The sequence below is a fragment of the Olea europaea genome, unplaced genomic scaffold (assembly GCF_002742605.1).
Source record: "Olea europaea var. sylvestris unplaced genomic scaffold, O_europaea_v1 scaffold1778, whole genome shotgun sequence".
In the NCBI taxonomy this organism is placed as follows: Eukaryota; Viridiplantae; Streptophyta; class Magnoliopsida; order Lamiales; family Oleaceae; genus Olea; species Olea europaea.
Window position 1 is genome coordinate 139,704 of NW_019235513.1, and position 14,895 is coordinate 154,598.

The 14,895-nt window shown below is 34.7% G+C and overlaps 2 protein-coding genes across 2 annotated transcripts in view; both read left to right on the forward strand.

Annotated features, from left to right (window-relative positions):
- LOC111378161 (BRASSINOSTEROID INSENSITIVE 1-associated receptor kinase 1-like) overlaps positions 1-7,326 on the forward strand; it is a 12,709-nt gene extending 5,383 nt beyond the window's left edge. The window contains exons 7-14 of the mRNA XM_023001326.1: positions 159-302; positions 1,325-1,396; positions 1,488-1,559; positions 1,639-1,718; positions 2,024-2,155; positions 2,233-2,574; positions 6,132-6,526; positions 6,711-7,326. Coding sequence (XP_022857094.1) covers positions 159-302; positions 1,325-1,396; positions 1,488-1,559; positions 1,639-1,718; positions 2,024-2,155; positions 2,233-2,574; positions 6,132-6,526; positions 6,711-7,028 — 1,555 coding nt within the window. The 3' untranslated portion in view covers positions 7,029-7,326. The remainder of the gene's footprint in view (positions 1-158; positions 303-1,324; positions 1,397-1,487; positions 1,560-1,638; positions 1,719-2,023; positions 2,156-2,232; positions 2,575-6,131; positions 6,527-6,710) is intronic.
- A 512-nt stretch (positions 7,327-7,838) lies between these two features.
- Positions 7,839-11,174, forward strand: LOC111378158 (trimethylguanosine synthase-like). Its single transcript, XM_023001323.1, has 6 exons — positions 7,839-8,131; positions 8,207-8,471; positions 9,218-9,353; positions 10,151-10,242; positions 10,639-10,762; positions 10,857-11,174. Exons 1-6 carry the CDS (start codon positions 8,059-8,061, stop codon positions 10,926-10,928), a joined length of 762 nt encoding a protein of 253 aa, XP_022857091.1. The 5' UTR covers positions 7,839-8,058; the 3' UTR covers positions 10,929-11,174.
- Positions 11,175-14,895: the final 3,721 nt, after the last annotated feature.

Below are 14,895 nucleotides of genomic sequence, written 5' to 3' on the forward strand. Positions count from 1 at the left end.
TTAAACAACAGTTTTGTTTGATTAGTTATTCTTCAGTTTTAGATCCACACCAAAGATTTTAATCGTGAGCTGCTTTTTCCATTTCTTTGCTGATTTTGATTACAAGATTATCATCTGAACTCCTATCTCCTTCCTTTTCTTCCCCCTTCTGTTGGCAGGGAGCTGTATAATAACAATATTAGTGGAAGAATTCCATATGAACTTGGAAACTTAACAAACTTGGTGGGCTTGGATTTGTATATGAACAACCTAGATGGCCCAATCCCTGACACATTGGGCAAGCTTCAGAAACTTCGTCTCCTGTACGGGTTACTACTGTCTTTGAACTTTATGTTGTATACAGTTTTTTTTTTTTTTCCCTTGGGCTTTCTTTCCTTCTTGTTGGATTGAAACTTTGTCCTTCAAAAGTAGGTGACAAATAGGTTTCAGGAGTTGATTAGAGCACCAAACACTGGGTAGCAATATTATCGTCTTGTCTTCTTTGAAGTTAATTTTCTTGCATGTCTGTACAACAATTTCTAAGATTATGATGTGGCTTACAACGAATGAAGTTAAAATCATAAGGCCGGCTTGGTCTTTGACCGTTTTCTTTTTTATTAAGATGTCTTGGTGAATTTGGCTCTTAATTCAACCGAGCATGTTTCATTAGAGAATTAGCAAATTTCACCCTTTCTATCAAGAGTCAACTATGTCCAAGTTTTTGTTGCTGGTGTTGCATTGTCATCTTGCTAAAGAAACACTGTTGAGTGGCTAATATGTTGCTATATAAAAATATCATACTTACAGACAGTAGTTAGTTTGTCTTGAGGTGGCAGAGAGCAGATAGTTTTGATTTTTTACTGTTAAAAATCAAGTCCAAAGATCATGGTTATCCTTTAGTGCAAATACTTTTGAGTTGGATGTGACCAACCACTGAGTAAAAAGGCACAACTTCCTTGTAGAGCAACATACATACTGCAGTTGAAACAGATAATTGGACTTTGTCATGATATCAGAATGCTCAGGCGATGTTAAAAAGCAACAAAATTAGTTGGTGCTTATTGTTCAACCATTCTATTACTGTTTGACCAGGAGAACTTGCAAAGTAAGCAGATGCTGTTTTAAATCCTTTATATCCTGGTAAATGAGTCAAACTTAAATTGCATTTAAAGCTTAAACATGACAACTACTCAAAGTCATTTCTTGCTTGAGTTTTCTCATATTTCAGACTTGTAGGTAATGGGCAGTTATGGAACACCATCTTCCGTATTTTTCTCTTTTTGTAATCGTGATCATTCTATGAGCCTAATGATTTTTATTTATTCTTTAACTATGAACTACACAGGAGGCTAAACAATAACAGTTTGACTGGAGAAATTCCCATGTCTCTGACCACTGTCAATACACTTCAAGTTCTGTAAGTTGGGAGTTGAAGTATTTTTATTTGGTGGTTTTTACTTTCATTAATTTCTCGGTGGACTGATATTTATTTCTGTGTATAAATGCAGCGATCTTTCAAATAACCAGCTAACAGGAAAAATACCGGTCAATGGTTCCTTTCAACTTTTCACTCCTATCAGGTTTGACAAGTGTATTTTACCGACCGGACCGTAGTAATCCATCAAATTCTTGTGCTGACTGCATAGTTCCTTTTTTCAGTTTTACCAATAATAGCTTGGAACCTGTTCCCATATCTCCACCACCTCAATTTCAACCGTCAAAGCCATATCCTTCTGGAGGTTTGTTAACTTGTGCCTCATCCTCTTCTATGAATACTTTTCTCAATGATGATGTTTAGGATGAGTAATGCAATTTAGCACCATTGATGTTACAACACTAGTCAAGGAGTTAAGTGTCATTAAATGAAAAGTGCAATTTAAATGAATCATATAATTTCACGTTTAATTGAACTTATCAAATAATGTGACTTAGACTAGTGCTCTAACACCGGTGATGCTAGATAGCATTATTCTTTTAGGATTTAGCTAGTCATCTGAAAGAAATCCTAAAAGAATAACAAAGAATGTGAATTGATTACATGCAGTTGGGAACAGTGCTACTGCTCCCATTGCTGGAGGGGTTGCTGCAGGAGCGGCCCTTCTCATGGCTGTTCCTGTCATTGCACTTGCTTTGTATCGACAAAGGAAGCCACAAGATCATTTCATTGATGTTCCAGGTTAGTGGGTAAAATAATGGGTTAAATTGAGCTTCATATTGCATTACCTGTTGTCTCTTATCTTGTATCCTTTGCAGCTGAGGAGGATCCAGAAGTTCATCTGGGACAACTAAAGAGGTTTTCCCTGCATGAACTACAAGTTGCAACAGATAACTTTAGCAACAATAACATTCTTGGCAGAGGTGGATTTGGTAAGGTTTATAAAGGCCGATTAGCAGATGGCTCTCTAGTGGCGGTAAAAAGGTTAAAGGAAGAACGCACTCAAGGTGGAGAGATGCAGTTCCAAACAGAAGTGGAAATGATCAGCATGGCAGTGCATCGAAATCTACTTCGCTTACGTGGCTTTTGCATGACACCAACGGAACGGGTACTTGTTTATCCTTATATGGCTAATGGAAGTGTTGCATCGTGCTTGAGAGGTAGGCTTGATCTGTTTCTCCTGTATTTAATTGTACTTCGTTAAAAAATGTAAGTTTGGGAATGTGATAAATGTTATAAATAATGCAACATGACATTTTTTGCAGAAATCTATTGTGCAAGCAATGATATCCATCACAAGAATCACAATTGAAGCACATCTTCATGATAAATTGAGAGAGATTAGTATGGATATTATTATTAAAATTTTAATCCTAGAAAATAACATCTATGAATTTCCATTCTATGCTAGCAGTGATACTAAGTCTTTACTTGAGATGCAAAAGGAAGATTGTTTCTGTTTGTGTAATTTATGCCTATTAGGAGAATCTGCAACATCAATATCTTGCCAATTCTTTCAGGATGTTTTTGGAATTATGTACATGAATTATGCTAATTACAGGGTAATTAAACTACCCTATATTCTTCTCTTAGCTATATGTAAGATATTTGCTCACCCCATGGAAAGAAAATTGGTGCATAATCATGTAACCACGATCTGCGGTAGATGTATGTGTTTGCTTGTGCATTTGTGCAGATTTAATGGTAATTGGATCTCATAGCACAGCTGAAAATGATCGTACAAGTAAATATTTGATAACACAGGATCACACTTGATGGTTCAGTTGTGTTTTGCTTTATATTCTCTCTTTCTATTCTAATGAGCATATTGATGTATTGTTGTAGAGCGACCTGAATCGCAACCTCCACTTGATTGGTCAATAAGAAAACATATAGCATTGGGAGCTGCGAAGGGACTTGCTTATTTGCACGATCAATGTGACCCAAAGATTATTCATCGTGATGTCAAAGCCGCAAACATATTGCTGGATGAGGACTTTGAAGCCGTTGTTGGCGATTTTGGGTTGGCAAAAATTATGGACTACAAGGATACTCATGTTGTAGAAATCTTATTGTTTTGTCTTGTTCGACCAAATTTATCTGTATTCTAAATTGTTCTATAAAAATTTAACCATGCGAGACAGGCGAGGCCTTGGATGAACTGAAGAAAAATCTGAATGATCCGAACGGCGTTCTTCGGAGTTGGGATCCTGTCAATATGACCCCGTGCGATTTTTTTCGTGTTACATGCAACAGTAACCAAAGTGTTATTAGAGTGTAAGCCTGCACGTTTTTGAATCAAATATCTTAGGTACATAATTTGCTTTTAAATTTCCTGATTATGGATATATTTTTTGAGTTCTTTTACACACAGTGATCTTGGCAATGCAAATTTATCTGGTAAACTGGTTCCACGGCTTGCTCAACTACAATATTTAGAGTACTTGTAAGTCACACTTAGATCAAAATTCGATGCATTAAAATTTTTGTTCTTTCTTTTTTTCAGTTAATTTTTTACACATTATCCATGATAAGAATGAAAAAGTTCATTAGCCTAATAATTTTTCACATGAACTGATATGTTTTGTCTAATAGTATGGAGGGTAAGGGTGAAAACTTACACAAAGTTCCCACTTTTTTCCACTTTCGATCACTAGTTCTAACTTGATATTAACATGACATTTTTTGCAGAAATCTATCGTGCAAGCAATGATATCCATCACAAGAATCACAATTGAAGCACATCTTCATGATAAATTGAGAGAGATTAGTATTGATATTATTTGAAAAAGTTCATTAGCCTAATAATTTTTCACATGAACTGATATGTTTTGTCTAATAGTATGGAGGGTAAGGGTGAAAACTTACACAAAGTTCCCACTTTCGATCACTAGTTCTAACTTGATATATCTCTTATAAAAATGTTAAACAACAGTTTTGTTTGATTAGTTATTCTTCAGTTTTAGATCCACACCAAAGATTTTAATCGTGAGCTGCTTTTTCCATTTCTTTGCTGATTTTGATTACAAGATTATCATCTGAACTCCTATCTCCTTCCTTTTCTTCCCCCTTCTGTTGGCAGGGAGCTGTATAATAACAATATTAGTGGAAGAATTCCATATGAACTTGGAAACTTAACAAACTTGGTGGGCTTGGATTTGTATATGAACAACCTAGATGGCCCAATCCCTGACACATTGGGCAAGCTTCAGAAACTTCGTCTCCTGTACGGGTTACTACTGTCTTTGAACTTTATGTTGTATACAGTTTTTTTTTTTTTTCCCTTGGGCTTTCTTTCCTTCTTGTTGGATTGAAACTTTGTCCTTCAAAAGTAGGTGACAAATAGGTTTCAGGAGTTGATTAGAGCACCAAACACTGGGTAGCAATATTATCGTCTTGTCTTCTTTGAAGTTAATTTTCTTGCATGTCTGTACAACAATTTCTAAGATTATGATGTGGCTTACAACGAATGAAGTTAAAATCATAAGGCCGGCTTGGTCTTTGACCGTTTTCTTTTTTATTAAGATGTCTTGGTGAATTTGGCTCTTAATTCAACCGAGCATGTTTCATTAGAGAATTAGCAAATTTCACCCTTTCTATCAAGAGTCAACTATGTCCAAGTTTTTGTTGCTGGTGTTGCATTGTCATCTTGCTAAAGAAACACTGTTGAGTGGCTAATATGTTGCTATATAAAAATATCATACTTACAGACAGTAGTTAGTTTGTCTTGACGGTGGCAGAGAGCAGATAGTTTTGATTTTTTACTGTTAAAAATCAAGTCCAAAGATCATGGTTATCCTTTAGTGCAAATACTTTTGAGTTGGATGTGACCAACCACTGAGTAAAAAGGCACAACTTCCTTGTAGAGCAACATACATACTGCAGTTGAAACAGATAATTGGACTTTGTCATGATATCAGAATGCTCAGGCGATGTTAAAAAGCAACAAAATTAGTTGGTGCTTATTGTTCAACCATTCTATTACTGTTTGACCAGGAGAACTTGCAAAGTAAGCAGATGCTGTTTTAAATCCTTTATATCCTGGTAAATGAGTCAAACTTAAATTGCATTTAAAGCTTAAACATGACAACTACTCAAAGTCATTTCTTAAATAATGCAACATGACATTTTTTGCAGAAATCTATTGTGCAAGCAATGATATCCATCACAAGAATCACAATTGAAGCACATCTTCATGATAAATTGAGAGAGATTAGTATGGATATTATTATTAAAATTTTAATCCTAGAAAATAACATCTATGAATTTCCATTCTATGCTAGCAGTGATACTAAGTCTTTACTTGAGATGCAAAAGGAAGATTGTTTCTGTTTGTGTAATTTATGCCTATTAGGAGAATCTGCAACATCAATATCTTGCCAATTCTTTCAGGATGTTTTTGGAATTATGTACATGAATTATGCTAATTACAGGGTAATTAAACTACCCTGTATTCTTCTCTTAGCTATATGTAAGATATTTGCTCACCCCATGGAAAGAAAATTGGTGCATAATCATGTAACCACGATCTGCGGTAGATGTATGTGTTTGCTTGTGCATTTGTGCAGATTTAATGGTAATTGGATCTCATAGCACAGCTGAAAATGATCGTACAAGTAAATATTTGATAACACAGGATCACACTTGATGGTTCAGTTGTGTTTTGCTTTATATTCTCTCTTTCTATTCTAATGAGCATATTGATGTATTGTTGTAGAGCGACCTGAATCGCAACCTCCACTTGATTGGTCAATAAGAAAACATATAGCATTGGGAGCTGCGAAGGGACTTGCTTATTTGCACGATCAATGTGACCCAAAGATTATTCATCGTGATGTCAAAGCCGCAAACATATTGCTGGATGAGGACTTTGAAGCCGTTGTTGGCGATTTTGGGTTGGCAAAAATTATGGACTACAAGGATACTCATGTTGTCACTGCTGTGCGCGGCACAATTGGTCATATAGCTCCTGAATACCTATCCACTGGTAGATCTTCAGAGAAAGCTGATGTTTTTGGGTATGGGGTCATGCTTCTTGAGCTCATCACTGGGCAGAGAGCTTTTGATCTTGCTCGGCTTGCCAGTGACGATGATGTGATGTTACTTGACTGGGTGAGCATTACGTTCCATATATGCACTTTTGTATTGGTTTATTGCTCTTGGCTATGCTTAAAAGTTACATTTCAAGAAAATAAAGTTTTGTTAGTAAATTAACTCTGAAAATCATGTTTGGAAACATCACTTACTTCTAAGCGCAGCCAAAAACCAATATTTGAATATTTTATTTGATTTTCAGGTTAAGGGACATCTAAAGGAGAAAAAATTTGAAACATTTGTAGACGCGGATCTTCAGGGTAATTATATCGAGGACGAGGTGGGGCAGCTAATCCAGGTAGCTTTGCTCTGCACACGAAAAACTCCTACGAAACGCCCCAAGATGTCTGATGTCGTCGGCATGCTCAAAGGTGATGGCTTGGCCGAGTGGTGGGAAGAGTGGCAAAACGAAGAAATGATCCGTCAAGAATTGGGTCACACCCAGCAGCCTAATACTGAGCTGATTATAGTCAACACCACTTACAATATCCAAGACGATGTATTGTCTGGGCCAAGATAACCATGGGTTCTAATGCACGAGATTCTTTTCTCCAACCAGCTAGAAAGAGTAGAGGCTGTCGAGGAGGGCTTCTCGCGTGTTTGTATATGACTTTCTTTCGTTCTTTTTCAATTTAAAATTTTGTTAGGTCCAGTTTATATGGTTGTATATGATTATTTCAAGGGAGAAGAGGCTGTAGAAGCACTGATGTATTTTACTTTCACCATTGTAATTCTTTTTTAATGTACTGAATAGTTGATGTTGTCCAAAAAACAAATAGAGTTTTTAATCATAAAGAAATGAATTTTTATTCTCAGAATTCTGTTCATTAATATTTTCATTTTTCAATATAGTCATTGAAGTATTTTTCTTACACAAATGATCATTCAAGTATGTAATGTTTACACTATTGGTCACTCAATTAGAAACATTAACAAAAAATTCTATGTGAAGCCATTACATTTCAATGTGAACACAAATAGTGCAAGTTAGTACGTCACGTCAAATGAAAAATAAAATCGTGAATATTAGAAAAATTAATCGAAAAAACTTTTAAAAAATCTTCAATAAAGGTTGTTCGTCCTCCTTTTCATTTTATTAGCATATAATAGATCATTAATTCCTTCCGCTATGTTTTTTTCTCTCATCTTTTCTTTTCTTCTTATATCGTAAATCCAGACTTTATGCTAGAGATATGATTAATTCATATATTTTATTTTTTACTTTTACTGATGGATGACTTGATTATCGGAGTACGGTTGTCTATTTTCTTTTTCTTGAAATGATGATCTTAATGTCTAACGATTTGTGCTCGAATTTAAAGGTAATATACAGAGATCTATTGGCAAAGGACGCAAAGATGTGGACTGAGAAGTCCAAATTGGGTTGGGTTTGCCCATGTTTATAAGCAGGAGATAATGCGCTTAATAAATTAAGCATTTTTGTAAAGTGTCTTTTTCCCTTAATTCATCTCCCCCCTTTCTCCTGTTCATTTCCCAGAATCAGTGCCACTCTGTTAAAAACTTCAAATACTGTACATACAATTCTACAAATGTCTCCTTCCAAAGATTCTTCATCCATACAGGCACCTACAAAGAAAAAGCGCAAGGTTTTTAAACGACGAGGTACCCAAATTCATCACTGATTTCTTGACACCTTAATTTAATTTTATTCCTTTTTTGTTTTCTGTTCTGTAACAGTTAAAATCAAGACAAGAAAGAGAGCCCAAATCGCAGAAAAGAAGAAAGAAAAAGAAAATGTTACTCCACTTGTAAGAAAGTACTGGCTTCAAAGGTACGATCTTTTTTCAAGATATGACGAGGGTATCAAAATGGATGAAGAAGGTTGGTTTTCCGTCACTCCGGAGGAAATTGCTGCCCGGCAGGCACGCTGGTGTGCCGGTGCCGGAGTGGTCATCGACGCCTTTGCTGGCGTCGGTGGCAATGCCATTCAGTTTGCACAAATGTAAGTTTAACACTCTAATTAAGAATTTGGCGTGCTGATAATAGAAATTTAATTATATTATAATATTTTATTTGAAACTGACTCTAAATTAAATGTTTCAGAAGCTCTTTGATAAAATTAAAGGTGAAAATGTAAATAATTTTTTGCTCTAACTTTTGCTCATATCCTAACTTTTCAGTTTTACTGTGTTTAGGTGAGTTCAAAATTGGGAAGATCTATTCATTTTATTTAGTGGAAATTTTACAATGAAAGTTATGTGCTAAACCTCGTATCCAATAACAATGGGGAATGGAGGGTGTGAATAGGCTGTGGGAATGATAATGAACCAATTTTTGTATGCCAATTTAGTCATTTTGTAAGGTCAGGTTTTACATTGGATGGTAGTTCGATTCAGCTTTTAGTTCAGTCTGGATGAGTTCAATGACTCTAGTATCGTGTGGTTGATTAATCCTATATGCCTTGCTTGAGACTACTCGAAAAATGAACTTCCATTTTCATAGGGTTTACACAATTATTACATTTTTCGTACACTCCCGTAGCTGAGCAATGTAAAACATGCTATTGATATGTGGTACAAGTCGTTTAAAAAGTTTATACATCTTGTATTTTCGTTGTAGCCATATGAATATGTTTAATATTATATGAACATGAATTTTGAAATTTTTTCTTCTTTGTTTCCCATGCATTAATAGAATCTTCAATGACTAGAAATGGCAGTTGCATGACACTTATATTGCTACATTTAGGTGTCATCATGTTGTTGCAATCGACATTGACCCAAAAAAGGTTGCACTGGCATCTGATAATGCAAAGATATATGGTGTAGAAGATTACATTGATTTCATTGTAGGAGACTTTTTCCAACTCGCTCCCTTTTTGAAGGTACTTGCCCCTATTATATCTCTTAAGATATCGAAATTTTAAATTTGGAAGAAACTACATTCATGCAATGGATGGACCATATTGTGCTACTTATTTAGGCAGTGTTATATGGCCCAAGTTTGTTGGAGTATGACATTGATTATTTATTTAATTATTTCTATATTGTACTTAATTTGTTCCTCAATCTTATTGAGAGTCGGATGGAATACCTGGCCTTGAGTTTATGCCTTGTATCAACTCAATTAGAATGAAATTGTTATTATAGGGAGATCCAGAAAGATGATCTTGTTTTCAATGGTTAACCCGTCTTAATTATGGGAGCTTTGTTATATCTTTTTATCCTTTCTATGTAGAGATACTCTTTTTTGGGCATGCTTTTACGCCTCTCTATAGTGGATAAAATTGTAGAATGCCTCACAAGAAATCTTGCTTTCTCAAAACTCAGAAGTGAAGAATGATAAGCCAGTCCTCAAATGGATTCTCTAACCCCACTGCTTGGAAGGTATAATGGTACATTGACAGCCAAATAAATAGTTGTTGTATTGTTATCATCTTGTGAGCATGTTGCAGCTGCATATTTGGGCATACAATACGATACTTTCAGGTTTAAGCATGAATTTTGGAATTTGATAATCACGTAGGGGAATGGCAGTGGTTAATAAATATAATATTAGGCACAAATGTAATTATAAATTTAAGGAAATGACCCGTTAGCCTACAAAATTTAAAATTGTTGACTGTCTTGGTTGCAACAACATTATATTTTCCTAAATTCAAAGTTCTTCTCATTTTTTTAGGGTGATGTGGTGTTCCTATCACCACCTTGGGGAGGTCCATCATATAAAGCAAAAGAAAGTTTCACTCTTGACTTGCTGAAGCCGAAAGATGGGTATGTCATGAAGTTTTTGTTTAAGGTTTCTTGTCAATAAAAGAAATTAAAAGGACCTTCCTTTATCTTTTGTGATCCAAGTTTATGCATATGCAATATGTGATGTAGCAGTAGATTAAGGTGCTAATTTTCATTTGTTTCTGTGGCAAATTGCCTCTGTACTTTAGTTTTATGTATTCCAATTAAACTGTAAGTCGAGGGGCTTGATTAGGAACCGATTACAACTATACAACGATTTGGAATTATGTCATCGGGATCTCCATGAAACTAAAGATACTGGATTATTCTTCTTGAGTATTTGATGATATGGTCCATGTTACTTTTCCTAGCAATTTTTCAGTGTTGTTTACTTATAAATTGGCGGTGAAAAGAAACATGAGTTTACTATGTTTGCAGGCATTCCCTATTTCAAGTTGCTCAAGCAATAACACCTAACATTATTATGTATTTGCCTCGAAATGTGGATTTACTCCAAGCAACTGCACTTTCATGGTTGTCGTCTCCACCTTTAGATGTCGAGGTATATCTTATTTCTGTGTGTATCCTGTTTTGATATCAAAGAAAATTTTCATGAATCTATATACAAATAAATAAAACTGAGATTCTATTTGCAGATTGAAGAAAATTTTGTGAGGGGCAATTCAAAGGGCATGACCATCTATTTTGGTGACAATATATTCCCATAGCTCAGCGAATCTCATACTCTCGAGATGAAGCCTTTTTTTAATAATGTGCTGCCATTCTCACTGCACTATGTAAATATCAGTTCGAATTATGTTGAAAATGTAATATAAATCAACGAACTGACTGTTTCTTTGTTATCAGTTTGCAATTCGAATCAGTGATAGTGAAACATTTGATTTTGTACATTAATTTCTCGTGGAATGAGAAAAAGAATGCCTGTATATTTTACATCAAAATTATATCTTATACTCCTTTTGTTCCACAGAGATAGTAAGTTGATTATATTTACACCACATTTTTTCATTAATACGCGACATTTTTATTACATTGAAGGTTATTAAACTTTGTTCATTATTACACCTGTAGTCTTAATCTTTTTCTTCCTACAATCTTATTTTTAACATTTCATTGATGATAAAAAAAATTTCTTTTTATCAACGTGCTTTAAAATAAGAGATAAAAATTAATTGCATTTTTGTATTATTTGTTTTGCTTATTTAAAAATAGAATGGGCAAAGAAGTCTTCTATGTTAAAGAAAATTTTGGAGAAAAATCATAATTAGGAAAAATTTATGTTAATTTGAGAATAAGAATATGATGGGAAAAATTGAGACATATATGATAATGAATAAATGTTACGAACCTTTAATGTAATTAAAGTGTAATGTAGTTATTAAAAGTTGTGGTACGGATATATTTGGTCAAGATAGAATTGCTTTCGTTTTCACACATATATATAACTGGAACAATAAATTTTTTACATTTTTATTATGTACCCCTATATTGAATAATGATATAAATAAGAGTAGTTCATATTTGTTGATAACAAAGCACATTGAATAGGAATGTTCACGAAAATTATATTTCGAATTAAAATAATTGCAAGTGTACAGTTCATTAATACGTAATAAAGTGAATTTTGAGTCCAAGTATCATCCCATAGAGATTATATTAATTTAAATTCGAATAATCTTCGCCTTAATCGAAATGATATAAATTTGTGATTTTTCCCTTTAACTAATTATGATCTAATAATCAACTTATAAATGTAATGACTAAATTAACTAAACCAAATGCGAGATTATAACTAAATGCAAGTTTTATAAAAATGTGATAAAGATCCGCGTACTAGGATCCCGAATCCCCTTATATCGATCTCATTTAACACGAATTTTATAAAATTGACAACACGATTTAAATATGAAAACCAAAATTCCTAATTTTGTTTAACAATATCATTCGAGTAGAATTAAACTATTTTTACATGTGACTCGACTATATTTCTATAATGGATGTGAACATATAGCATTAAAGATCTATAAATACTTAAATGTCACGTAACATATAGCGATATATTTCTATCCTCTATCACACTCTACGACAATTGACACACGGTCTAACTTATTTTCCATCTCTTGAGGGTAAAACAAGCCACGAAACTCATACAACTATTGCGTATATAACTGTAGAGAAAATAAAATCTATGCCAATCAATCATTCAACAATTAAAAATATGTTTTAATGTCGAAATAAATAAATTTCAAAAGTTAAAAGTTCACAATACAAGGTTCATCGCAAATCCTAGCATAAAATAATTTAGCCGAGCATAATGTTGTAAGTAAACAAAAAAATGATAAAAACATCACCAAAAATTGATGGAACATGGTTAATTTTTCCAATTTTTCTCCACCGTCTTTTTCCATTCTTCCGTGTCTTTGAATTTCTTTTCTTCTTCTTCAAAGTTACTGCTCCTTTTATGCGTGCAAATCTCTCCTTTTTGTGTACTCTCACAGCCGACTTTTTTCTCTTCCAAAAACCTGCCAATTGTTATTCAATTTTTTCCAATTTTTCGCCCTTTACGTGTGTCCATCTCTGCCCGTGTGTATGTGTGTGTGTGTATAGATATATATATAGCCCTCCGAGGCATAGTACAGTGGTGCAAAGGATAGGAGTGAGGTTATCTCACGCCTTGCTGACAGCCGCAGTGTAGGGGTTCGATTCCTGAAATATGGAATTGGACTCCTTATAGGCGCAGTGTACAGACAGCTCTTGTTAGATATTTCTCATCAAAGCATCATTTTTTCCAATTAATGAATTTTAGTCCTGTAGCCCATTAAATTGTACAGCCCACGTCTTCTTCAATCCAATTTAAGCTCTTCAATTTCCAAAGTGTTGAATTTGATCTCCAAACTTGCCCATTTTATTCATTTTCATCATTATTTCTTTTCCAAGTGCTTCGAACGAGTCCCTAACTAAAACCAAAAGAAAATTAACCCAAGTTAGGTAAAATTAATAATTTGACGACATAAAAGTCTAGTTATGTAGTTCGAATAAGTACACAAAATGCACTTAACAAATATTCCCAAACTAAATTCTTTGTTTGTCCCCGAACAAATTCAACAAAACTTATGTATGACACATATTACTAACCCAAACAAGTCACAAATAAAAGAAAACTCAACGTTGAACTACTTACCATATGCCTCCGTTTGAATTTAAGCAAAACTTTAGAAAGATCTAAACAATATCAAAAAATGTTAACGGAGAGTGGGCAGAAGAGAAGAAGGTCCTCATACGGAGTTGCACACTGACTTGAGTAGTGCGGGAGACTAGGGAATGGGTTGAGTAAACTCCCCTGGGGTTGGAAAAATAACAGACGAAGCTTTACTTAGATAGGGCTTTGATTGGTATTGATTTTTTCTTAGTGATTGGAAAGAAGGGCGCCTGGGTATATCATAGAAAGGGAAGGCCGAGGCATCGAATGGCAAAGAGAGGCGGCTCGACAAAGAAGGAATGGGAAATTGTCAAGGATGACTTCTTTGTTGGCGAAACGAAGGGCGCTAAAGGCGCCAGTGATTCTCTGAGCCAATTTGGATTTCCAACACCTCGGGAAACTGGTCGAGATAGATGACAACACCTTTTTCCCCTCTTCCTTATCGGGAGGGTGTGTGTGTGTATGATTAGCCAACGTTGAACTAATATCCATATTAGAACACAACTAATCAAGTATTGTTGATTTATTCATAATCTTAGGGACGTCAACAAGCCGAAATTCTAGGCTCGAGTAAAATATCCAAGCTTTTTTGTTTGCTTGGCAAAAAAATTAGGCTCGACTCGAGCTTTCTGCTCGGGACTTTCCAAGCCGAGCTGGGTTTTGTTTGGTTTTGAATTTTTTTTAAATTTATATAAAGGCAGCAAGGCAGCAGCATGCTGCCTTAAAAGGCAACATCCTGCCTATGATTTTTTTTTTAATATATGCTCCATTCTCCCGAGCCGACGAGCCACACGGGCTGGCTCGGGCTTTGCCCGGCACTTAAAAATAGGCCTAGGCTCGAGCTTTTTCCAAGTTGAGCTACAAGCGGCTCGAGCCATTGAGCCCGATTGCCATCCCTACATAATTCCAATCCTTTTGTGGTAAGTTTTTTTTCCCTCACCCCTCTTGAGCAAAAAATCACTCATTATGCTTTTTTCTTCAATCTCAAGGTATTTCTAGCACATATGGGTTTCTAAAAATTATTATAACTCATTTTTTTCACACGAGTGGTCAGACTCAGGACTCGTAAGCCTTAAAAGAAGATGTTAAGTCTTTCTCAAAATCAAAATGCCAATCTCTAGAGTTTAAATATCAAAGTCTCTACCAGACACATTTCACTTTTGATAATTTATATTTCCCTTTCTTTTTGACATCTTCTATATAAAGACTTCTCTCCATTAAAATCTCTAAATGACCCCTGTAGCAAGCTTTATGTCGATTACTCTCAAGTTAGATGACTATAGGGCACCAGATTTTTAGATATCCTTGCAGACTTAATAACTCGAGTCAAAAGGCTATGAAGAGAAGTAGAAGATATATTACTTTTTCTTTCGATATGAGAATCTAACTTATCATTCATTTCTTTTAAATATCTTATGTGTAAAACTTCTTTCCATTAAACTTTCTAGATGACCCTATAACGAGTTTTAGGTCGA